We start from the raw sequence: 23705 nt of genomic DNA on the forward strand, positions 1-23705 counted from the left end.
GCGCAGGACACTTTTCGGTGCGCCTTAATAAAAGGGCCCCATAATTAGGGACAAGATGCCTGATTCTTTTTAGTTTCCACATTGCTTTAAAGGCTTTTCTGATGACTGCTTGGACTTGGATGTCGAATAACATATAGGAATCAATTATTATACCAAGTATCTTTAGTTGGGACTCCAATGGCTGTTACATTGTCAATTGTGAAGTTGTGACAAGTTTATGATATTTAACTCAAAATACAGTAGATATAAATATATGCACTTAATTACCCCCAGGTAATTTTATAAAAGCACATGAGTGCATATATTACCTTCATAAAATAGGTACAACATAGGCACCTATGTGCCTCCTGCCTAGACAGCACTTTATAAAAATCTTCCCCTACTATAGAAACTGTAACCGATATACCATTAAATATGGTTTCCTTTCCCTGTCTCCTACTATAGAGAAACATCTTAATTATGAATAATCATCATTAATAGATTCACATCACTTTTATTTCACTTTTTATTTCAATTATGAAATCTCTTAAGATGTTCCTTTCTTCTCCCACATACACCTATCACCTGCAGCTTCCAGTGAGGAAACCATTTTGGATAAGGTCTCAGTCAATTTCATATAGAGATGGCGAAATGATTCTTACAGGCAATGCTATCATAAAAGGTGACAGCATACAGATAAGTGAAGATACTGGAATATGTGACATAAGAATGAAATTTTGTCAAAGTGGCAGTAGGCTGCAGCTCTTTGAAGAATGCCAAATCAAATAATTTCAGAAATAGAAAACATTCAGTCCAGGTCTCCTAAAATTATTCTGGTGATGGAATATACTCCATACACTGGGGTCCTCCCAAATGGGGGCCACAGACCACATTAAAAAAGAACGCAAGACTCCCGTGGTTCAGGTAGCAGAGTGGCTTGTGAAATCCTGCAGAGAGTTTTTCATTGCAGGCCCCTAACAGATCATCATCATAGCGATTGTCCTCATCCCAGACCTCAAGCTTCATGGAGCTTCCTTGGTTCAATTGTACTGTGCCAAAATCAAAGTGGACAGTCCATGTGGGATTGTCATTGTTCCACACTGTATTGGTCCTCATCTCCTTGTTCTGAAAGATCACTTTGACAAAAGCATCCGTTTTTGAGAAATAATCACCCCAGAGTCCTGTGGCTCGTTGAATGTTGACTGTGAGCTTGGCAAATCCTCGACCAGTAGAACAGCACATGCTGTTTATACCTGTGGCTACTGAGCAGAAGCAGGAGCAGGAGTCCCTTTTGCTCTTCTGTGCCCTAGGAGGGCAACTGCTGGAACAATTATTATGGACAGCTTTCTGTATTATATATTCACTAATGGCTTTCCTTAGGTTCTCCTTCTGTGGACCCTGGAACCTCACTAGTGTATGAATAGGCTTCAGGGAGAAAGAGACAATCCCTGGGATAGTCTTCAAGCTCTCCATCCACTCCCCAAACTTTTCTGGGTCCTGCTCCTTGGCAAACAGAAGGTCTGCTGTTGCTTCACCTCCATCTACTTCCGACTGCCGTTCACTATACTTCTCATGGAAACTCCCCTTGAAGTTTTTCTTTTTCTTCAAATCCTCACAGGTGCTGTACCCTCCTGTGATCTTGCCCTTGGTTACTACTGTGATTGAGGCCTCTAGGCTTAGGCAATCCTTCACCTCATCCACTGTGATTTCGTCCAAGGAGGACTCACAAGATTTAATGGCTGTGACATCCCGCACTTTTCCCCCCAAAAAGAGTTGGGTGATGTAGTGGGTCCCATAGGTGTCAATGACATGCAAATAGTTGGGTTTCGTCATTTCATTGTATAATTTTGGAAGGTTCTTCAAGATGTAGTAAAAATGGCTTGTGAGGTATGGTTTGTTGATAGCTCGATATCTGTCATTTACCCCCCCCCCCCAAAAAAACAAACAAACAATAAAATAATAGTTAGAGTACCAAATTGAACAATCAGATAATAGTCTTTTCAGCCCTCATCGTGATATTTACACTGTGGGGCCCTTTTACAAAGCAGTGCTAAAAAGTGGTCTTTTGCACGTCTTTCCTATGCACTAAGGCTAATAGCAACATTGGCGCATGGCCATTAAGAATGATTAGCATGTGAGCCCTTACTACCATATTTTTTGTAGGCGGTAAAGGCTCATGTGCTAATCAGTTAGTACATGGCAATGTAGCTGCGCTGATTACTGCAGACACACCCACTCTCCACCCCAGACACATCCCCTCCACAGTAGAAATAAAAATATTTTTTACCACATGGTGTGCGCGCTAAACCGGAACTTACCACAGGACTTCTGAGCGTGCCCCAAGGTAAGCACTGTTAAGCTACAGTAAGCATGCGCTAGTGCTTACTACAGCTTGGTAAAAGGACCTCAGTGTATGTTAATTGACCTTAACCTTTTTCATTGCTCTACTGGGAAAACAAAAAGTATTAATGGTCTTAAAATGCAATAGAGTTGATTAGTAGACCTTTCTAACTATAAAGGGTAGGCAAGCACTGGAACCAGTTTATTTAGGAAGGGAAAGGGAAATGATATACCACCTTTCTGAGGTTTTTGCAACTACATTCAAAGCGGTTTACATATATTCAGGTACTTATTTTGTACTAGGGGCAATGGAGGGTTAAGTGACTTGCCCAGAGTCACAGGGAGCTGCAAGTGGGAATTGAGTTCAATTCCCCAGGATCAAAGTCCACTGCACTAACCACTATGCTACACATTTTCAAATCTCCATCAAAGGCTTGTCAACATATGTCATAGGCAAATATTTGGTCTAAGCAAACAAGAGAGTAGGTGGGGGAGTGAACTGCATAACATTTTGAAGTCTGTTTGCCTTATTCGAGATGACCTCTTGAGATCCACTTCCAGGTATATCTTTCTATAATTGTAGAGAAAACAACCCAGACTATAGTTCTAATGAGTTAAAAATAAAACCTTTATTTATCCCTCAAAAAGTGGTCAACAAGAAAAATAAAAGTAATCTTCCTGATAATATTTTCAAAAAAAAAAAATGGTATTTTATTAAGGGGTCAAAGGTTCCAAACATCCTCTTTCAAATGCGCTAAGTGCTCTCCTTTGTATAAATACATACAACCAGGAGACTGATTTTCATATAACTTTAACCCCCTGCAGAAACCTGTTCTCTTTTTCAGTAATGGTCCAGGCCAGGTCAAGTGAAAACCAAATACCCAGTACCTCAGATTTCTTTTGAAGCTGATAGGGGGCAAAGGTGGCTCTTAGAGACCAATTTTTAAAAGCTGTTTACTTGGGTAAAAAGTCTTTCTGAAAATTGCTCACTCTGTATACTGTAAAAATATGTCTATTGCTCTATAATGTACACAGTTTTAGCTGCATTTTTATGCAGGCATTCCCAGCATGAGGTTGATTGGGGAAGAAACAATCTGGCCAATATACAAAATTATTTAACCAACCAGGAACAACTCCTGGCTGGTTAAATAGCATTTTAGTGCCTAACCGCGGATATTCAGTGGGAGATAACCAGTTAGCTCTCACTGAATATTCGAGGTTAGTAGCTAGCCACTAAGGGCCTTATTCTATAAAGATCATGCTCCTAAATTTATGCTCCTAAAATTTATGTTTCTAAATTTATGAGCATAATAACCTTCATAGAATAAGGCCCAATTTATGCTCCTAAATTATGAGAATAATCTATTTTGGAGCATAAAGTATGCTCGTAATTTAGGAGCATAAATTTTGGGAGCGTAAATTTAGGAGCATAACCTTTATAGAATAAGGCCCTAACCGGCTATTTTGCACCATATAGCTGGTTAGGTATGGATATTCAACACCAAACTGGCTATGCTTAGCAGTTAAAATAGACCTCATAAATAGCAGGCCTATCTTTAACCGCTAAGCACTTAACTGGCTAGCGCCGAATATTGGCTTAACCGGTTAAGTTGTAACTGGATATTCAATGCTGCTCACCAGAAATGGGTTGAATGCTGGCGGCGGCCAAACCACTGCTTGCCACCAGCTGAATTTTGGGGGGAATGTGTTTAGTTTTGTATTTTCAAAAACATGCACATTATTTTGGCCAGAAAACATGGATAAGAAACAGATGCTACCCTCAAGGGTTTCAGAATTCCTCCTTCACAAATTTCAGTTCACAATCCAGCATATCTGACAGACCCCCAGTGACATCACATGGCTTCTGTTCCCATTTTCCGAACTCAGAATCTTACTTTTACCAGCTGGGATCCTGTTTTTGCTGCCTTTGTTTCTGCATTGTCTGAGGAGTTACCATTGTTTTCCGTATTATCTGACTTTCCATTTATCCAATGACGGGTTGGTCCTATTTAGGTTGGATAATCGAGACTTTACTGTATATGCAGGGCCGGCTTAACCACTGGACCAGGTAAGGCTCTGACTCAGGGTGCCAGCAATTAAAGACACCAAAATACCCAGTCTCTGACTTCACCTTCTGTACAGGCTAAGCCTTTAATTCCCCTCCTCCCCCCCCCCCCCCCCCCCGGGGTCCAATCTCTTCCCTTCTCTCTTTCCCCCTCCCTGCGGGTTGGCAGTGCTCCCTCACCTCTCTCATTCCTCTGCGGCCCTGCAAAGTTTATCAGTTGCCAGCGGCAGCAGCAAAAGCAGCATCATAACAGACTATCTTCGGCCAGCCCCTGGGTCTTCCCTCTTCCGCATCTTGCCCAGGACCGCAGGGGAGTGAGAGAGGTGAGGGAGTAGTGTTGGACCCGCGAGGAGGGGGAAAGAGAGACTAGACAGTGGGGGAGAGAAATGCCAGCCCAAGGAAGGGGGAGGGAGATGCCAGCCCAAAAGAGAGAGAGATGCTGAACCCGCTGGGGGGAAGGAGGACGCACTGGAAGTGATGAAATGGGGGGAAGGGAGGGTGCCAAAGCAATTTGGCTCAGGGCGCCAGTATACCTTGAGCAGATCCTGAGTATATGTTATTTAGAAGTGCTCACTTGGACCAGTCCTTTAAAGGAAGGATTAAGGGATTTCTCCCACTTAATCCTCTGTGCTTATTTTCCTCTCCAAAATGAAAATAAATAAGGATTGCAGCCTGTGTTTTACATAGAAATGTGGGGATTATATTGTTTGATATGGTTTGTCACTGACTTCACTGTGCCCCATAGCAAAAGACGCACTTCCCCTGTCTGATATAATTGTGAAACACCAATTTTGCATGTGTAACTTATCCATGCAAGTTGCCAAGTGCCTCCTTTCAGTTTTTCAATGTGTATCTTTGTTAGACAATTGTTTTGACTGTACGTGCAGGCAAATACCTATATTTTAGAAAAGGCTACATATAGCAGATCTTTTTCTAAAATGCTACCAGAATTATGTTCACCCTGACCTAGACATATCAATTTCAATTTCTATGTTCTATCTAAAATTGGGCTTCAAATGGTCATGGGTAGCTGATGAACGTAATTCTCAATCATACTCTATCATATGTTTACTTACCCAAACATCAGAAAAACTTGTGGCGTTTTTAAATCTTGAAAGGGAAAAAGGATCAGTGCTCTCATCTCTACCTCTTGCAGAAAGCTTATAGGGTGAAAAGGATTCCCTGGTTAAAATCCTTTTCACCCTATAAGCTTTTTGCAATGGGTGGAGGTGAGGGCACTGAGGCCTTTTCCCTTTCAAGATTTAAAAACGCCATACGTTTTTCTGAAGCTTGGGAAGGTACTTTAAACTAAACATATGAGAGAGTATGTTTGAAAATTAATGTGTTATCTGACTCTTTCATCCTCTTCTTTTGATTCTGGTAGCTCCAGATTGGCCCCGGCACCCTTGGTATGTGGACTTAGTAGTGCGGCTTCTTGTGGAAGTGCCCTTTTGGCTTCCGGATCTTCCCAGACTTCTTCATCAGGGGTCGGTTCAGATAGAGGATCCCTGCTTCTTTGCTCTTACGGCCTGGATCTTGAGTAGGCGTGTTTGAGGAAGAAGGGCTAGTCAGATGTGGTGATAACTACCTTTTTGCAGGCTCGCAAGCGATCTACCTCAACAGTGTGTTTGGTGAACCTTTGTTGCATGGTGTGAGGCCCGAGCTTGGTCTCCTTTTCAGGTGTCGGTGACTCAACTCTTGGCTTTTTTACAGGACAGGTTACAAAAAGGGTTGGCCTATAATTTGCTTCGAGTTCAGGTTACAGCCCTAGCATGCTTTCAGAGCCAAGTTTCGGGTATTTCCCTGGCTACACATCCGGCTATGGTGCGGTTCTTGTGCGGGGCACTTCATCTGCACCCTCCTTTGTGTCGGCCCTGTCCGACCTGGAACCTTAATTTAGTTCTCAGGGCGTTGCAAGGTCCGCCTTTTGAGGTGTTTTGGAGGCTATGGCATCGGCTTGTAGGTTCTCTGAGATTCAAATCCTCTCATGTCGTGATCCTTTCTTGCTGTTTTCGGAAGCGGGAGTGACCTTGCGGACTTTGCCCTCCTTTTTGCCGAAGGTCATCTCGGCTTTTCATCTTAATCAGCCTCTTTTTCTTCTTTCCTTTTGGGAGGAGGATTATCCCTTGGATTTCGAGAAGCTTTGTTTTTTGGATATGTGTTGAGTCCTTCTCTGCTACTTGAGGATGTTTAATGATTTACGTCGGACAGACCATCTGTTTGTGCTCTTTTCAGCCTCCCGCCGCAGTGATGTGGCTTCTAAACCTACTATTGCTAGATGGATTAAGGAAGTGATTTCCTCTGCATACCTGTTGTGTAGCTGGGTAGCACCGGAGGCATTGCGTGCCCATTCTACTAGGGCACAAACAGCTTCATGGGTGGAGACCTTGGTTCTGTTCCTGGATGAGATCTGTTGGGCGGCTACTTGGGCCTCGTTGCACACATTTTTGAGGCATTATAGAGTAGATGTGGCTTCCAGATCCGATGCTTCTTTTGGACCGTCAGTGTTGGCTTGGGAGGTGATGGATTCCCTTCCTGGCTAGGGACTGCTTTGTTACATCCCACCAGCTCATGGATACATCACCTGATAATTTTCTTTCCTTTAGCCACAGCAGATGAATCCAGGATCCCTCCCTAGCTTACCATTGCGATTCTTTCATCACATGTGTTTGTTGTTCCTTCATGCTTAGATAAAATGCTCTGACATGCACATGGAGAAATGGGCACAGACTAGTGAATCAAACTTTGAGATTCAATTTGTTATAAATTATTAGTTCTGTTCAAACTGTTGTGGTTTTATTTCCATTGGTGAGGAAGGTTTCCAGTTGGGTGCCAGGTTCTGCTGTGTGATGAGACATATACTAACCTATGGAGGGGCTGGTCGTCCAGTATCACTCACTTAAGTTAGTTATCTCTATCTGCTGATAGATGGATACAACCCACCAGTTCATGGATTCATCTGCTGTGGCTAAAGGAAAGAAAATTATCAGGTAAGACATAATTTTTTCATAAATAGATGCTGTACATCAGTAACCCGACATGGGCTGTGTTTCAGCACTCAGTGCTTGCATCAGGGGTATGTCAGTGAGTCGATTTTCTAATACTCCATTCTCCATAAAGCATAAAAGAGAGAACAGATAGTTAGAAAATTGACTCACTGACAGACCCCTGATGCAGGCATTGAGTGCCGAAACATGGCCTATGTCGGGTTAATGATGTATAGCATCTATTTATACAACTGATTAGAGGACCTGTTCTGGATTTGAAGGCTCTTGGTGCTTTTATCTTCTATTGTTTGCTGTGTGCTTTGAATCCCTCTCTGTATTGTTGAGCTAAACATCTGCACTTGGCAGCTCCTCTGCCATTGGTGGTCCTGGTAATGCTGTACCAGCTTAGTAGAGCCATGCTGTCTCAGGATCAATTATCTTTTGGCTGTTCCTTCCACATAGGAGCCAGATCTGTGGGAGCAGTAGGTATTCGAGCATCCCAATTTCAGTTTGTCAAGGAAAGAGTAATTTCTATTGGGTTTAGCACCCTCAATCATGTTGAAAAGTTGACTCCTGTGGCTGCATTTGCATGACACCCATCACCATGCTTTGTTCTGTGCAGGGCCAAAGTTGTCTTCGGTCGAACTTTTTCTGATATACTTGATTTTCAGGCACATGTAAAGGCATCTTTGTTTTGGGAGACATTCGATATGTGACTTATTCCTTCTAAGAGTTCTTGAGGATTGGGGAAGTTATTTGGTACTTAGCTGATTTTGTAATTTGTTGATTTTATGTTTCCTGATGTGTTGTGCTATGTATTTGTCATAGTTGTATGTTTTATTATTATGTGTGTTACTTGCAACTTACTGAGGATTTGGGATTGGAGGGATATAAATATTTTAAATTAAAAAATATCTAATTATTCTCATAAAAACAAAATTTCCTGCATCCCAGTTTTCTCACTTCTGAAACTGCAACTGGTTATAGGACTTCCAAAGCTTAAGGAGTTTGCAGCCTACCACCCATTAATAAAATGCCATTTTACAAGAGACATTGAGAGGAAGATTCCTTTCTCTCATGTTGCTGGCCATTAGACATGGTAGCATATAAGGATTTTGATGCAAGCTCATGGCCAAATCAGCGCTTCTGGAAATAGTGTGGAGTGGGCGGAGTCTTGATACTTGGGTTGAACTCCATATATGGCCTGCACTAATGATACCACCACATTAGGTACCGTGTGTGTCATTGGTGCACACCAATGACTGATTCCTGCGTGCTAATCCATGTGTTAAACACCTACCATAGCTTAGCAAAGGGGACCCTTAGTTGCACTAGGGGGAGACATTCCCAGGGCCATGTTTTGGAAGTGGTTGTAAAATAACATGTGTGGGTTCCATTTTCTAGGGATGTGCATTTTTTTTCTGCCAGGTAGAACTTTTGACCTGGACTGGCCACTGTTGGACGCAGGACACTGGGCTAGATTGGTCTAACCCAATATGGCTATTCTTATGTTCTTAAAATACAATGAAACAGGCTTGTTTGGTTTTGTTAATAATGCATGCTATTAATGAAATAGAACTAAACTGAAAAAAATAAAATCAAGCCAAAAACCAAATCAACAACAACAAACAAAGAAACATCATGCACATCCTTAGTATTTTCAACTCTGTGCATGGTTTTTCCATGAAAACTCTACCTGCACAAAATGAAGTTGCGAAAGTTAGCAGCTAGTTTGATTGAGGAAGCTGCTGAGTTGAGTTGTAGGAAATAAAAATTTCACCTATGAAAAGTCCTTGATGAAGCAATTTTGAAATATGTGCCACGTCAGTTTTCAATCTCCTTTTTCTCAGACAGATTAATCTATAATTTTGAGATAAGTATATTTTTGAACTGGTTTCAAATGAGAAGGTTTTTTTTTAACGATAATAGAGATAATGCTATGGCATTTCATTCCAGGTAAAGTGCTGAGATCCGTTTCCTGTTCTATTGGAAGTGCTCTACTATTTTATATACTCAGAGCCAGTTATTTAAAAAAAGCTGAGCTCCTAAATATATCCTCCTAAACTATGCTCCTAAATTTGTGCTCTATTTTCAGCCAAATTTATGAGCATATGTTTTCAGCTGAAAATTCATGTTGATTTAGAAACAATAAGGTTATGCTTTGCTTATAAATCTTGGCCTGCTATTCATTTCTGTAGATTTATGAGCATAATGCTGAAACTCAGTATTAAGCTCCTAAGTTTTTTTTTCCAACCTAAGGGGTCCTTTTACTAAAGAGCACTAGAAAGTGGCTGGCGCTGTGATTAGCGTGTGGGTTTGCCATGTGCTATGGCCACATTCTAGTACAGCTTTTTTAAATGGCCATGCGCTAATTTCCACATTAGCACATGGCTATTACTGCCAGGAGCCCTTATCACCACCTATTTAGGAGGTAGTAAGGGCTCCCACAATACTCCTATGCTAATTGGATAGCACGCGGTAATGTGCCCGTGCTACCCAATTAGTGCAGACATGTCTACTCTCTGCTCCAGACACGCCTCCCATGGCAAAACATTAAAAATATCTTTTACCACAGGAGTTGCACATGCTGCTGGCCAAACTACCACAGGACACCTCAGCGTGTCCCACAGTAGTGATCGTGTGGTAGGCCTGCATTAGGCCCACTACGCCTTAGTAAAAGGGCCCCTAAATCTACCCTGTGCCACTTTTTATGCTCCTAAATTTAGGAGTTTAGTGAAATTTTGAGTATAATGTTATGCACTCAGCTCTAGTAAATTTTCAGAGTCCAGTTTATGAGTGTAACTCTCAAGAGCATACATCCTTTGAATATCAGTAACTGATTTTTTTTTTTTTTTTTTGCAGTACTTAAGCATTTGCCACTATACAATTTATGGGTCCATTTCACATGTGTGTTATTGCATTATAAATTCCCAAAATCTTGTAACTGTTTGTTTGTGGACCCACCACAAGTTTCAAAGGGAAAGCACATCTGTTCTTTCCTTTTGAAACTTGATACAAAGCAAAGTCTGTGGGTACTGACTGATGGAGGTTGCATCAAACAGAGGCATAGCCATGGGAGGTGTGGGTGACAATCTCCTTACCAGGGGCGTAGCCAGACCTCGAAGTGGGGGGGGGGGGGGGGGGAGGTCCCAGAGTCCAAAATGAGGGGGCACATTTTGGGCCACCTCCCCGCTACTCCACCCCCCCAACCCCTCTGCGCAATTCCACATACCGTAGCTGGTGAGGGACCCCAACCCTCACCAGCTAAAGCGTTTCTCCAGCAATGCTCTCCTTACAATGCCTGCCCTGCTTTCCCCCACATTGCACATGCTCAATTTTAATGCTCAGTTTCTTTTAAAACCAAACATGCAAGCAACGAAAGGGAAGCAGGGCAGGCAATGTAAGAAGAGCAGCAATGGAGAAACGCTTCAGCTGACGTGGGTTGGGGACCCCTGCCAGTCAAGCCAGGGCCCTGGATCCATTGAGGGGGGCCCAGGCCCCTGTGGCCCCTTGTAGTTACACCACTGCTCCTTACTGCTCAGCCTTGTGAGTACTTGTGGATGACACTCCCTGCTGCAATCATGGTGCTGATCATTAACAGACTGCGAGGTGGTAGGGAGCATAGAGAGGGGCCACCTGCCTCTTAGGTGCCGATGATCAAAAGTTGGGGGTCCTTTTACTAAGCCATGGTAAAAAGTGGCCTGCAGTACATAAGTACTGCCATACTGGGAAAGGCCAAAGGTCCATCAAGCCCAGCATCCTGTTTCCAATAGTGGCCAATCTAGGTCATAAATACCTGGCAAGATCCCGAAAAAGTACAAAACATTCTATACTGCTTATCCCAGAAGTAGTGGATTTTCCCCAAGTCCATTTAATAATGGACTATGGAGTTTTTCTTTAGGAAGCCGTCCAAACCTTTTTTAAACTCCGCTAAGCTAACCGCCTTTACCACATTCTCTGGCAACGAATTCCAGAGTTTAATTACACGTTGAGTGGGCACATGTTTTTGGCATGCGCCAGGCCAATTTTTACAGCATCTGGGAAAAAGGGCATTTTTTTAATGGGCCGGAAAATGGGCTTATGCTAAAATTAAAACTAGTGCAAGCCTATTTACGGCCTGAGCCCTTGCCACCACCCATTGATCTAGCAGCAAAGACTCATGTGCTACACACACAGTAACTGTTCAGCATGCACCAACTGCCAATTACCGCCACAAACACCGTGCATGGTCGAAAATAAAAAATTAATTATTTTCTGCTGGAATGTGCATGTGCCAAATCTGAAATTACCGCCAGGGAATGCACTAGCCTCATAGTAGTCTCATTTTGATGTACGCTGCACGTACGTAGTTCCTACTGCAGCTTAGTAAAATGACCCCTAAATGTGGGTGCTAGAGGCCATTAGCACCCTACTAGCACCCACATTTACCAGCGCAGAATGATCAGAGACTAGTGCAGCAAACAACGAGTGTACAAGGCCTTAGCGCAGATAGCACGCAAATGTAGTCAAGCTCATTTAAATGAGGTCATTTTGTTTTCCTCCCCAATGATCAGGAAAGGACACCTGAAACAAAGGTGCCTTATCACTGTAAAAAATAACGCCAGGTCCGAGCAGGCCTTAGGGTGTTGGAAGAGAGGATCTGCCATGATTCTCATGCTTCTCTCATGCTTCTTGCTGCAAAATGTACCGCTTTTGATTGCTTTTATAAGCTGAAGGAAGCCCGGGTGAGCCCTTGAGCACTGGTTGTGAAAAACAGCAGGCCCGAACATGAAGCACACATTGGCGTTCTTATCCTGCATCTAAATTTAAAGCGGCCATGCTTACAAAAAACCCAAAGCACACAGTGGTGTCTGTTACTTGCATCTAAATATAAGCATCCAGAAAAAAAAATTAAAAACGCTTATATTTAGGCTGCAGAAAACAGACGCCAATGTGTGCTTCATGTTCAGGTTTTACCAGGCACATGTGTAGAGGAGCTGAACTTACCCCCACTGAGCTCTTCTGCGCATGCGCCAAAAACAATCCTCCCACTGAGCTCCTTAATGCTCAACGCTATGAACGTGCCTATATTTGCATCTCATTAGTTTTGAGCATTAGGGTGTTGTTCTTCTGCGCTGTTCTGGCAGAATTTTTATGGTGCTATTCAAAATAGCGCCAGAGTTTTGATCATCTTCCCCCTAGTTTATGTGAAGGAGCATATAGAGATAGTAAGGAAGGGAAGATTCTGGCTGAGGGGTGGGAGATAAAGGGGGAAATGCTATGGAGGAAGGTTATAGGCAGGGCAGATACTGAAAGAGAGGGAGAAGTATGGGGAGGGGAGATACAGAGGGAATGGATGCTGGGGAAAGAGGTGGGGTGAAAGGGAGGAAGAAGACAGAAAGGCAGGGGTTTATAAATGAATGCTGGAGAAGGGTCCAAGTACATGAGAGTGGACAGTGGGGTTAGGAATTGGGTGACTACAGGAAGCCAGAGTTAAATGATGACTCTGGGAATGGGTGGGAGAGCAAAGGAGCACAGAGCAAGAGATTGCCTGGTGCCTGAAATGATTATGGGAACTCAGGGAGCCAATTCTTTTCAGGATGGTCAAATCTGTTTGCTGTGAAAGTCTCATATTTGACCAGGTTGCGGGGCACAATATTCAATGCTGAATATATTCAAGAGTTTAACAGTTAATTAAACCTTAGGAAAATCTATATTTCAGTGCTTTTCTCTTGCTTTCCATGTTGCTTTTGCAGCATCAGAAGCTCAGATGAAACTAGTAAGTGCAAAAATGTAAGATATAGGAGGAGGTAGGAAATGCTTTAACACAGTAAGAATACCTGTAGTATGTGCAAGAGATTTCATGGCTCATGAAACTGTACTGGTCCTGCCTGGACTTCTGCATGGAGAACTCTGCCATCCGGGAGTGAGACCCTGCCATGGTCACCTGGATGTTCACTGAGGGCTTCACATTTACATCCAGCCCCACTTTCCAGTCATTAACCACTGAGGAGGCGGAAAACTCCATCACCTGGAAGCTTGAGTGCAGGATAGAGCTTGAGACCTTGCGGGAACAGCTGTTATGGATGCGCCAGTCAACTATAGACCGTGGTAATTTCTGAAGAGGTGTGTCCTCCAGCAGGGCATTAGGGCATAGGGTGCAGGTATGATCTTTTTGTCTCCAATTATCTGTGTCAATAAGGTAGGCACCTTTCCTTTCTAGGGTCACCAAATCGATACCCTCACCTACCAGATTATGTCCAGGGACAAAGTCCGATTCCTCACATTCGCTTCTAGTTCCTGTCCGGCACAGCGAGTTGGCACCGGGACAATGAAAGACAAAGATGAGGACGTAAAGAGCAGAAAAGGGTTCTAGAGCAGGTTTCAGAAGCCTGTATGGATCCATGCCTTGGAGCAAACAGAAATAATTTTCATAAGAACAAAAGCTATAACATAAACCCCAAAATGGCCATGTTTCGGCTTCTGCCTGCGTCAGAAGTAAAATGTAAATAAAAAGGATCACAAAGATCTGTTATACAGCCTTTTTCTACAGAAAACAGATCCAGATACTTATCATAAAGCAGTAATTATAATTTTATTAGTGCCTTGACTTTAAAATATTGGATTTTGCAAGCATTGTGACAGACGCCTTCCCACACAAAGAAATTCTGACACTCCTTCCTAACTCAGACATACAAATGCTGACACCTCTTCCTATGCCTGGAACACACAAACGTTTTCACACTCCTTTCTCCCTAAAACATCCAAATGCTGATACCTCTGCTTAGTGCATTTTTTCTAGTGAAAAAGGTGCCAGTACTTAAATGCCAGGTCACCCTTCAGGGGTGGGGTGATCACTGAGGGACCCACCCCACAAAAGCCAGGCCCCTGCAACCAATCACAGAATCTATGACAAAGCAGAATTGGTGTGTAGGGCCTGAGCTCTTTCAGTAAAACTTGGGGATCATGGGTCAATTTTAGCAGACAATGGAAAAGGTGCCAGTACTCAGTACCCCCAAGTACCCCCTCAAAAAAGCCCTGCCTCTGCTTAACCCAATAACACACAGAAACCTTTACAGCCTCTCCTACTCCACCACACAAACCCTAAAAATCCATCCCACTTGGGGGAAGGGATCGGGGGTAGGATTTGATATACTGCCTTTCTGTGGTTACAATCAAAGCAGTTTGCATATTATATTCAGGTACTTATTATGTTCCTGGGGCAATGGAGGACTAAGAGCAAGATGCACTAAAGCGAATTGGTAGGGAATGGGAATGCATCAACGATAGGGAATGCAAATGAGCTACTCATTGTAGCTCAGTTGCATTCATTATTTTCCTCGGTTGCCGGTCAGAGAATCAGGACGTCCCTTTCGATTATGCACCTCTTCCTGGTCTCTTCAGCCAATCAAAGCGGGTTTAGCTGGCTGTTGTCAGCGAAACGCGCTCTGATTGGCTGAAGAGACCAGGAAGAGGTGCATAATCGAAAGGGACGTCCTGATTCTCCGGCAACCAGGAAAATAGAAAAATTTTGCTGTGGAGGGGTAAGTGGCGCGGCGAAGACAAAATAGAAGGGGGAAAAATGGCAGAGCGAAAAACGGCGAAAACAAAGACGTCTCTCCCAAGCGCAGGGAGAGTACTTCCATAAAGGATGCCCCTCACATGCGCTCCCTGCTTTTTTTTTCTTTTTTACCTTTTTTGGGGGGCCCTTTTCCTTTCCGATTCCCTCACAGGAGCCCTAACGAGAGGTGCAGACCTCCCGTTAGGGTTCCTACGGTAAGGGAATCGGAAAAACGGTAGTGTGTCTCATTATAATGGGCTACAACAGTAGTGCAGCTCATTATAATAGCTTTTGAATAATTTGCATTCCGTTTTCATTGCCTGCTACCGTGGCAGGGAAAATGCCCTTAGTGCATGCCCCTGGTAAACTACTTGCGTTTTAAACTGGCTGGAACCAGTTTAAAATGCAAGTTGTGGGCTCGTTAGGTTTAGTGCATCTGGCCCTAAGTAACTTGCTCAGAGTTAGAAGAAGCTGCAGTGAAAACCAAACCAAACCAAATTTGTGCTTATTTTTAGCTCCTTCAAAATCCAAGGATTGGTGATTTGAAGATTTTCAATTGTGGTGATTGATATTGGACAGCGCAAGTTCCTGAGGAAGTCAAGAGACGGGTGAAATGGGGGCCCCGTTGAACAAAAGCTAAGTGCTGTTTCTTAAGTAACAATATTGTCCTCTGGCGCTTTACATCAGCATATTCATTATTTTTTATCAATTTTGATGCACAGTGAATGGTGGCATAGTAAAATAAAATTTAAAAAGGAGTTTTGAGTGTAATGATAAAAACAGGATACCAGCCTATAAGTTATTGCTGGTTGTACCCTAGGATATTTATCCTAAGGGTTTCTGAGGTCTCTTTCTCCTTAAAATAAATAAGTCTTCAGATATGTGGAGCTTGATATGAACTGGTGTGTTTATTGCTACTAGTATAGATTTACCATATTTTTTTTACACCAGTATATATTGCATAGTTGACAGTTCTGTTAGAACCAAACCTGATTCCCCTGGGTCTCAGGTTGCTGGACTAATCATTAGACTACTCCTCCACTTGCGTGCAAACATGCATTCACAATCCCCAATCAAACAAAGATCCTTATATTCCTTTCCATAACACTGACATTCAATTTTCAATATCCCTTTTTATTCCCATCTAATTTAAAGGAGAGGGGGGCAAGGTCATTTTTCATTTGCCTATTTTTTTCCAGCTTAATCAGAATCATTGCTAGGATTCTGACACCCGCAGGCTTCATTCACAATTAGCCAGAAATGTTCCCCAATTTTAATAAACCCAGCCTCCCACAGCTCCCAGTCATATCATCACAGCAATAGTCCTAAGGCTGAGAGTTATGCACAAGGGTTCCTTTAGAATTCTATCTCATGGGTTCTAAATCTGGCCACCAGCTGCTGCCCTCAGTGATAACCATGACTCATTCCTCCAGGGGCTTTGAACTCTCATTTTGTTATCTAATGAATTCCTGCAGTCTAACAACAGAATACAAAGCCAAAGAAGTTTTCTTTCCTGTGTGAATATCCACAGGCACCAGGCAGGTCACTTATACACTGTTACTGCAGACCAATAGCAGTAATAACTGAATACAAAGCTCAGGCTTTGCTTTTACTGCACTGATGGCATCATTAATTGATATCACCATCTGATAATTAATACTGCCTGATTTACGTCGGCTGTGTAATAAAACATATGCCCAGTTTTCTATTCCATATTCTTTGTTAGGCATAAGGATGAAAACCAAGAACTGAATGCTTCAACTCAAAACAGTGAAATTAATTTTGCATTTCTTAAGAAGGTATAGGAGGGTAAGCTATGTGGAGCAGAGTTACAGCCTTCGCCACTTTACTGAGTAGACTGAATGGGTCATTTCATTTTTTAATCTGCCATCATCTACTATATGTTACTACTTGTTACATAGTAACATAGTAGATGATGGCAGAAAAAGACCTGCACGGTCCATCCAGTCTGCCCAACAAGATAAACTCATATGTTACGTAAATAAAATATGTAAGAAAGTGGATGTAGCTGTTATTTTAACCAGAAAAATGAGTATTGTATTCTGGAGAAGTGCAAAGATGTTATTTACACACAGGCATCACCCAAAGGGAAATCATTAATACACAGGGATGGCAAGGATGTGAGAAGATGTGCACTCCAGTCACTACACACTGAATATAATTTCTGATGCTGAAATATACCTCATACGAAAACATGACTCACCTGGTTGGGGACCTCCTGCACAAATGTCTTTTCTCTTTGAATTGCGGAAGGCAACTGAGAACTTAAGTATCACCAGAACGATTCATATTTTACCAACAACTCCAAAACTGAACAGGATGTGGACTTCACATGTCCGCCTCAAGTCTGGTAATCTCCATGGCAACATTCTGCATCATCTTAAAATTTCACCCACCCTTGTGATCAGCACCTTCCTGTCCCCTTTAAGTGGGAACTTGTATACAGAGCGATTTCTCACCATATGATAAAGTATGATTTGAAAACCTAGGTGAAAAGGAGTATAAGTGCTTGTCTTTTTAACTATTAGTTCAGAACTATTTTTTATGCTCCTTCCACCATACTTAGCTAATGTGGAGGGTAATTGGAACATGCAGGTCATGATATATTACTTGGCAATTAACACAGAGGTACTTTGCCTCCTGCCTCTATGACTAAGTTACTGAGGGGATGATAAGAGGAACCTTTAGAGCTAGATGGTTCAAAAATGAGCACAGAGATACAGAAACCATCGCCCTTAGCAGTGGGTGACTCTGGTGAACTGACATAGTGAGAGACAATCTTTAATGTTTGGTATTGGATGTCTCACAGGATAAGTGTAATTCTTATTTTGGAATCAACTAAAGTAAATTAGCACTCGGGTGCGGATATGCTAAAATACCTAACAAACTCACAGAAAAATCCGCCGCCACGAAATGACAATGGTATAAACTGTATGTGATACAGTATTATTTTTAACAGGAAAAAGGCCTCAAAGAGCTCACAGATCTTGATAAATCTGTTAAAGCTAGAATGGATCAAAAGATCCTGCCTTCATCATCGGCCAAAACCTTCTGATGTAAAGTATTTCCTGCAGATGTAGCAAGTCTCAAGTCAACTATTCTATTGCATATATTACTCTTTCAGATATACAATGGCTCTATTGGCACCATCACTTATCTTTCACGATGGTGCTCCTGGACCGCGTTGCCCAAAATAGTGCTATGCTGTGCTCTCTTCAACTCATGTGCCGAGACGACGATGGCCAGCGTTTTGCAAGGCTGCTTCAGGGTCTCGGTATCACACTGTGGAAAGAAACATTGTGTCAACTGAAACTAGGCATTATTGAGTATAGTATGTATTTTAAGACTGGCTTAGTGCACTAGACACAGTACTGGGAGAATGAACAGCACGGCTTCCCAACGCTCTTCTTGTCATCTGACTAACAGCCGCTGATGTATGTAATATAGCTCTAGTGATGTCAGACGCTGTCAGTGGATTCACCTATCAGAGACCTAGAAGAAATGACACCATTCAACTTGAGTGTTTAGATCAATGGGGTTAAGGGAGCACAGTCCAAAGATCCATTTTTGTTCCTGTTGTAAAAGAAATCTTTGATAATCTCCTCCCCGACTTGTGATACGAATTGTTTGAAGTACCACGCACTGCAAATCCTCAAAAGCGTGCTGGTATCTATTGCAATGTGTCACTAATGGTAGCCTGATCCTTCCTGTATTAATCGAGCTCTTGTGTTCTCCCAGTTGTACTGATAATGCTTTGGTGGTCTGGCCCACATAGAACTTGTTACAAGGACATCTTAGACAATATACCACATAACTAGATTTACAAGTAGTGTTATGTTTGAGGATATACTTTCTCTGATTGAATGGGTTGACAAAAATAGATGTTTCTTCCATTACCAGACAGAAATTACAATTGCCACATTTCGAGTGACCTGTCCAAATATCTGAAATTCTTGGTGACGGTGGTAGCTGTGGTAAGGCAGCTGGACTCAAATGCTCTTGTAGATTCCTATTTCTACTGTATGCAAACCTTATCCGGGTGCTGCTGAATAATGGCATTGTGCATATCAGGGATCAATGCTTTCTGAGTATTGAAGCTACCTTTGGGGAGCTAGGACTATACTGCATTACATATGTCATAATTTCATCTTCCTCCACCACTCTGCAAGGTTTTGGGATTAGTTCTCTGTTATTAAACCGTGCTCTTCTATAGGCGTTACGTATTATATGATTCGGATATCCTCTTGCTTCCAATTTTGCTGACAACATCTTCGATTGGACTTTAAACTCCTGATTGTCAGAACATATCCGTCGATGCCTAAGGAACTGTGAGAACGGTAAATTATTTTTCAGAGATTTCGGATGACAACTGTCATAATTTAAAAAGGTATTTCTGTCTGTGAGCTCTTTGAGGCCTTTTTCCTGTTAAATATAATACTGTATCACATACAATTTATACCATTGTCATTTCGTGGCAGCGGATTTTTCTGTCAGTTTGTTAGGTAATTCTTATTTTGCCCAGTGAGCATCAAGCAGGTAAGTTTAAGTAAATTTTAACAGTTTGTAGAGAGGTCAGGGCTGGGACTAGTTTAAGCTGGGAGACCGATGGCACAATAATCCATTCATTTAGCACTCTCCTTTCATCCAATATCAGTCCAGGCTAGAATGTAAATTCTGAACTAAAAGAATAAGTTGAACTTGGATTCCTCAGGCAAAAACATGGGACAATGTTTAGAATCAACTATATACAGGCAGAGATAGAGATAAAAATAATTTCAATTGCTTAGTCTCTAGTAGGTTTCCTTATGAACTCTCTTTGATAGAGATACCTGGTAGGTCCTTTATAGCTTTACTCTCTCTGGAAGCCCCTTTCCTAGGAAGACAAGCTCCTCTGTAAGACTCCTATCAGTTTTCTTCAAGTGCTTGCTTCCCTGATGGGAACTCAGCTGCTTTTGTGTGTGTGTGTGTGGGGGGGGGGGGGGGGGTAAATCATCATGGATTACCTGGGACTCTCCTCTGGCTCCCTCCTGTTCTTTCAGGTTTGATCTTTCAGTATTTTTCTCCTTTTAAAAACATGGTGGTAGACCAGTTTCCTGTTCCAGCTGTCACCTGTGACCAGTGAAGCAATTACAGTTACTGTTCTTCACTACAGGTAAAGTAGCTGTGTTAGCCACAGACCCTCTTCTCTTAATAGTAATGGTGCAGTGGTCATGGAAGCAGGAGCTAAAGACCCTTCCCCTCATTATGTGGTGCAATAGCCAGGAAAACTGACGCTAAAGACAAGGGATTTGAAACTGGCCTGGGTAGTGCTATAGAAATAAAGATGTTCTCCTCTTACCATTGTCAATCATGGATATTTACAGATCAAACGCTATTACATCAGTAGAGCCACTAGAGGTCTCTGCAGTTCCATAAGGGAGCAGAACCTTATGGTTTCTACACTCCCCTCCTCTTTAGGAACAAAATGGTGAACTTACTTGTGAAACCATTTTTTGTTTAGCCTCACATACATTAGTCAGTAATAGTAAGCTATAAACACTAGGAAAAGTCTCTAAGTAGCTACATTAGGACATTCCCTGTGTCAAAAAGTCACATTGCACTTTATCTAATCAGAGGCTTCTTCTGGGTAGAAGATGCAAAAGTCTGTGACCGCAAAATGGAAGCTACTAGCATATGGTGCAGTGGTCCACCTCCAGCAGACATTGGTGCACAGCATATTTAAATCCATGCTAATGAAGCTATTAGCTATTCTGTGCAGATGATGAGAAGTGTGCTCCAAATGAATCTAGGCCCCAGTCTCCATAGGTAAAGCAAGGGTTAAATGAGAAAGCATTAAAAAGACATATAGTTATAAACGGGCTTGTTAATATAGCAGGAAGAGGATTGGTTTTCTTTCCTCAAGGCTAGTGTAGGAAAGGAATGATGATGTATGTGATGGAGAATGTGTATCAAAAAGAGAAGAGAGATAAGATAGTAACCTTTCTGCTTTTAATTAAAAATCACAGATGCTCCTTTGTCTGTAAATCATATTTAAAAAGGCACACAGCCTAATGCATGGGCGTAGTTTGGTCATTTCATTTGGGGGCAAAGGGTGTGGCTTGCTTATTAGCATATTCATTTGCATACATACATATTCATTATGGTTCTTCAAAATACACACACACACACACACACACACACCAGACTAAAACACTGAATATTAAGCCAGTATATCAAAGCAATGAAGGTTTTTTTTAAACTTCTTTCCCTCCCTCCCCACAAGGTCCTATGTCACTTTCCCTCCCAAGTTTGATGTCACTCTCCCAATCTTCCTCCCTCCCACAGGGTCGGTGTCACTCTCCCTCCCTCTCTTCCTCCTTTCCCACAAGGTCCGGTGTCACCCGCCCTTCCTTCCTTCCTCCCTCCTTCCCTACAAGTCCAGTGTTGCTCGCTCTCCTCCCCCCCCCCCCCCCCCACTGCCGCTGCCACCGGGTCCTGTGTCAGGCACTCACCCTCCCCCCTGCAAGCTTCGGTGTCACTTCAACTCTCCGCTCTGCTCCCGCTGCAACTTTTCCATCTTCTGGGCTGCCATCAGCATTAGCAATGTGAGCACGATGCCTTTGCACGGCCCAGAAACCATTCTGCAGCGAGCAACCTGCTATACAGAAGCAGGAAGTCACAACAGAGAGAAGGCTTCTGGGCTGAGCAAAGGCAGAGTGCTTACATTGCTAATGCTGCCGGCAGCCCAGAAGATGAAAAGGCTGCAGCGAGAGAACAGTGGAAAAGAGAAGGAGTGACATCAGAGCCTGCAGGAAGGAGCTGGAAGGAGAGAGATGCCACCATGCAAGCCGTTGCCCCCCAAACTACGCCCATGGCCTAATGTAATGTTGAAGACAGAACTGCAGTGCCACACTGTCCTCTATATGTATTGTACTGTATTTACTGACTTCCATTAGCCAGTCTCCTAAATGATTAAAGAAGAAAATTTTCAGCTGGCAATAATGGTGGTAATATTCAGTCTTCTGCGATCAGAAATTTTTAAAATGCTGATAGCTGCAGGCAGAATTAGCCCCAGATATTCAGTGCTGACTGTGTCCAAGCACTGGCACTGAATATCAGAGGCTAATTTCAGTGGAGGAGGCCATGGGAGCTTATGCGGTTCTTGGCTGATATTCAGCCAGGGCCCAGGTAAGGCAGTTATCTGTGCCCCGACTGAATATCATCTGGGACCCACATAATTCTTTTTTTTTTTTTTAACTCTTGTGATCCCTTTCCCACCCCCAATACAGCCACCACCCTCATGTCCTTCCCCCCTACACCCAGCCTGCAACTGTCACAATCCCCGACTCGCCACAGTCACAACACCCTCATCCCAGAATGGCTCCCCACAAGTACAATGAGCTGCCACAAGGGGTTGTAGCAGCAATCTTCTACTGGCAGCCGCTAGGGGCAGGCACAAGTGGGTGCAAAGGTAGGCCCAGGGAGCCTATCTAGACCAAGGGGGTTGAGGGCCATTCTGGGGAGATGGGGGTTGTAACCATCACAGGTTGTGGAGAAGGGGAAGTGAAGGAGAGGGTCTGCATCGGGGGGGGGGGGGGGGTAGCAGGAGGAGGATTGCAGGAGTTTAAAAAAAGGTTATGCAGGTGCTGGCCAGTATTCAGTGCCAGTACCCACATAGCGAAGTGGACCAAATTAGGACAGTTTTTGAGCTGTCCTAAATTCGCCTGAGTAGCTATATGGGTGACGGCACTGAATATTCCCAGCACCTGCATAACTGCTGGCTCCTCCCCAATGCCGCCCCTGTATCGCTCCTGACATGCCAATTTTTTGTATAGGCAGTCAGAGCTTATATTCAATGGCACTGCCCAGTTAAGTGCCACTGAATATTGGTGGTTGGGTGGCCCCAGATAGTTTAAGTGGGCCACAGTCTCTTCTGCCTGCTTAAATCGCATTGAATTTCAGCCAGAATATATTTAAATTGATTTCTTTTGACTTCTGATGATGTCATTGGGCAGCATGGCGGTGTGAACCGTTAGTGACCCGTACCCACAGCTTAAAACTCACCCAATAGTGATAGGTTGAAGGTTCCTTGCTTTTCGCAGCATCTCTGATTGGAAAATGCCTGCTGGAAGAAACCTGATGATCCCCGGGGCGCAGCACGAACAGCCGACACTGGCAGCTTGTGCCACGTGCACAGTGCCTCACTGGCGGTTCAATCTGATTCCATATCATCATGCTGATCAATCCATAGACTGGTGGTTGTGTCCATCTACCAGCAGGTGGAGATAGAGAGCAATCCTTTTGCCTCCCTATATGTGGTCATGTGCTGCCGGAAACTCCTCAGTATGTTCTCTATCTCAGCAGGTGGTGGTCACACACAGCAGCAGCTCTGGCTAGGTCTCCAAGCCTAATTTTTAGGTTATGTTGAGTACCTGGGGTTGAGGGCTCTTCTTGAGCAAGTGCAAACCTGGTGGCGCCAGGTCCCTCCTTTTCTCCCCCCTCCCGCTGGCTCCGTAAAAAAAAAAAAAAAATTTTGGGCGTCCTTAAGGGCGTTTATTCCGACGTTTATTTAAACGTTTATTGCAGCTACTCACTGGGGCACCAGGTCATTACAGCTCGGAGCGAGAAGCAGGTAATTTTTACCTTTTTATAGCGGGCAGGGGGTTCCCCGATCGATCTCCACGTGGCCTATGGCGTCGGAGGGCGAGGGCGCGAAGAATCGCTCCCCGGACCGCGTGTGCGCTTCTAGCGGGGATGCGGGGGTCTTAAAGTCTGATTCGCCCTTGTTGGGTGT

The 23705-nt window shown here is 43.2% G+C and overlaps 1 protein-coding gene across 2 annotated transcripts; it reads right to left on the reverse strand.

Annotated features, from left to right (window-relative positions):
* Positions 1-413: 413 nt before the first annotated feature.
* On the reverse strand, positions 414-23129 carry LOC115473730 (perforin-1-like). 2 transcript variants are annotated; one of them, XM_030208791.1, is made up of 3 exons: positions 22976-23129; positions 13191-13758; positions 414-1891 (listed from the first exon to the last, which is right to left on the reverse strand). In XM_030208791.1, the coding sequence occupies exons 2-3, from the start codon at positions 13754-13756 to the stop codon at positions 808-810; spliced, it is 1650 nt and encodes a 549-aa protein (XP_030064651.1). In that variant the 5' UTR covers positions 13757-13758; positions 22976-23129; the 3' UTR covers positions 414-807. The 2 variants fall into 2 exon arrangements, with proteins under 2 accessions (XP_030064651.1, XP_030064652.1); XM_030208792.1 differs by lacking the exon at positions 22976-23129 and adding an exon at positions 17136-17258.
* Positions 23130-23705: the final 576 nt, after the last annotated feature.

This window comes from Microcaecilia unicolor, chromosome 7 (genome assembly GCF_901765095.1).
Source record: "Microcaecilia unicolor chromosome 7, aMicUni1.1, whole genome shotgun sequence".
Lineage (NCBI taxonomy): Eukaryota > Metazoa > Chordata > Amphibia > Gymnophiona > Siphonopidae > Microcaecilia > Microcaecilia unicolor.

Bases quoted from the DNA above. Each gene is read 5' to 3' on its own strand.
- LOC115473730 (XM_030208791.1), bottom strand. From the start codon at position 13,756: ATGGATCCATACAGGCTTCTGAAACCTGCTCTAGAACCCTTTTCTGCT. The intron at 1,892-13,190 runs GTATTCTTACTG...GGTAAATGACAG, and splicing joins ATCTCTTGCACATACTACAG to ATATCGAGCTATCAACAAAC.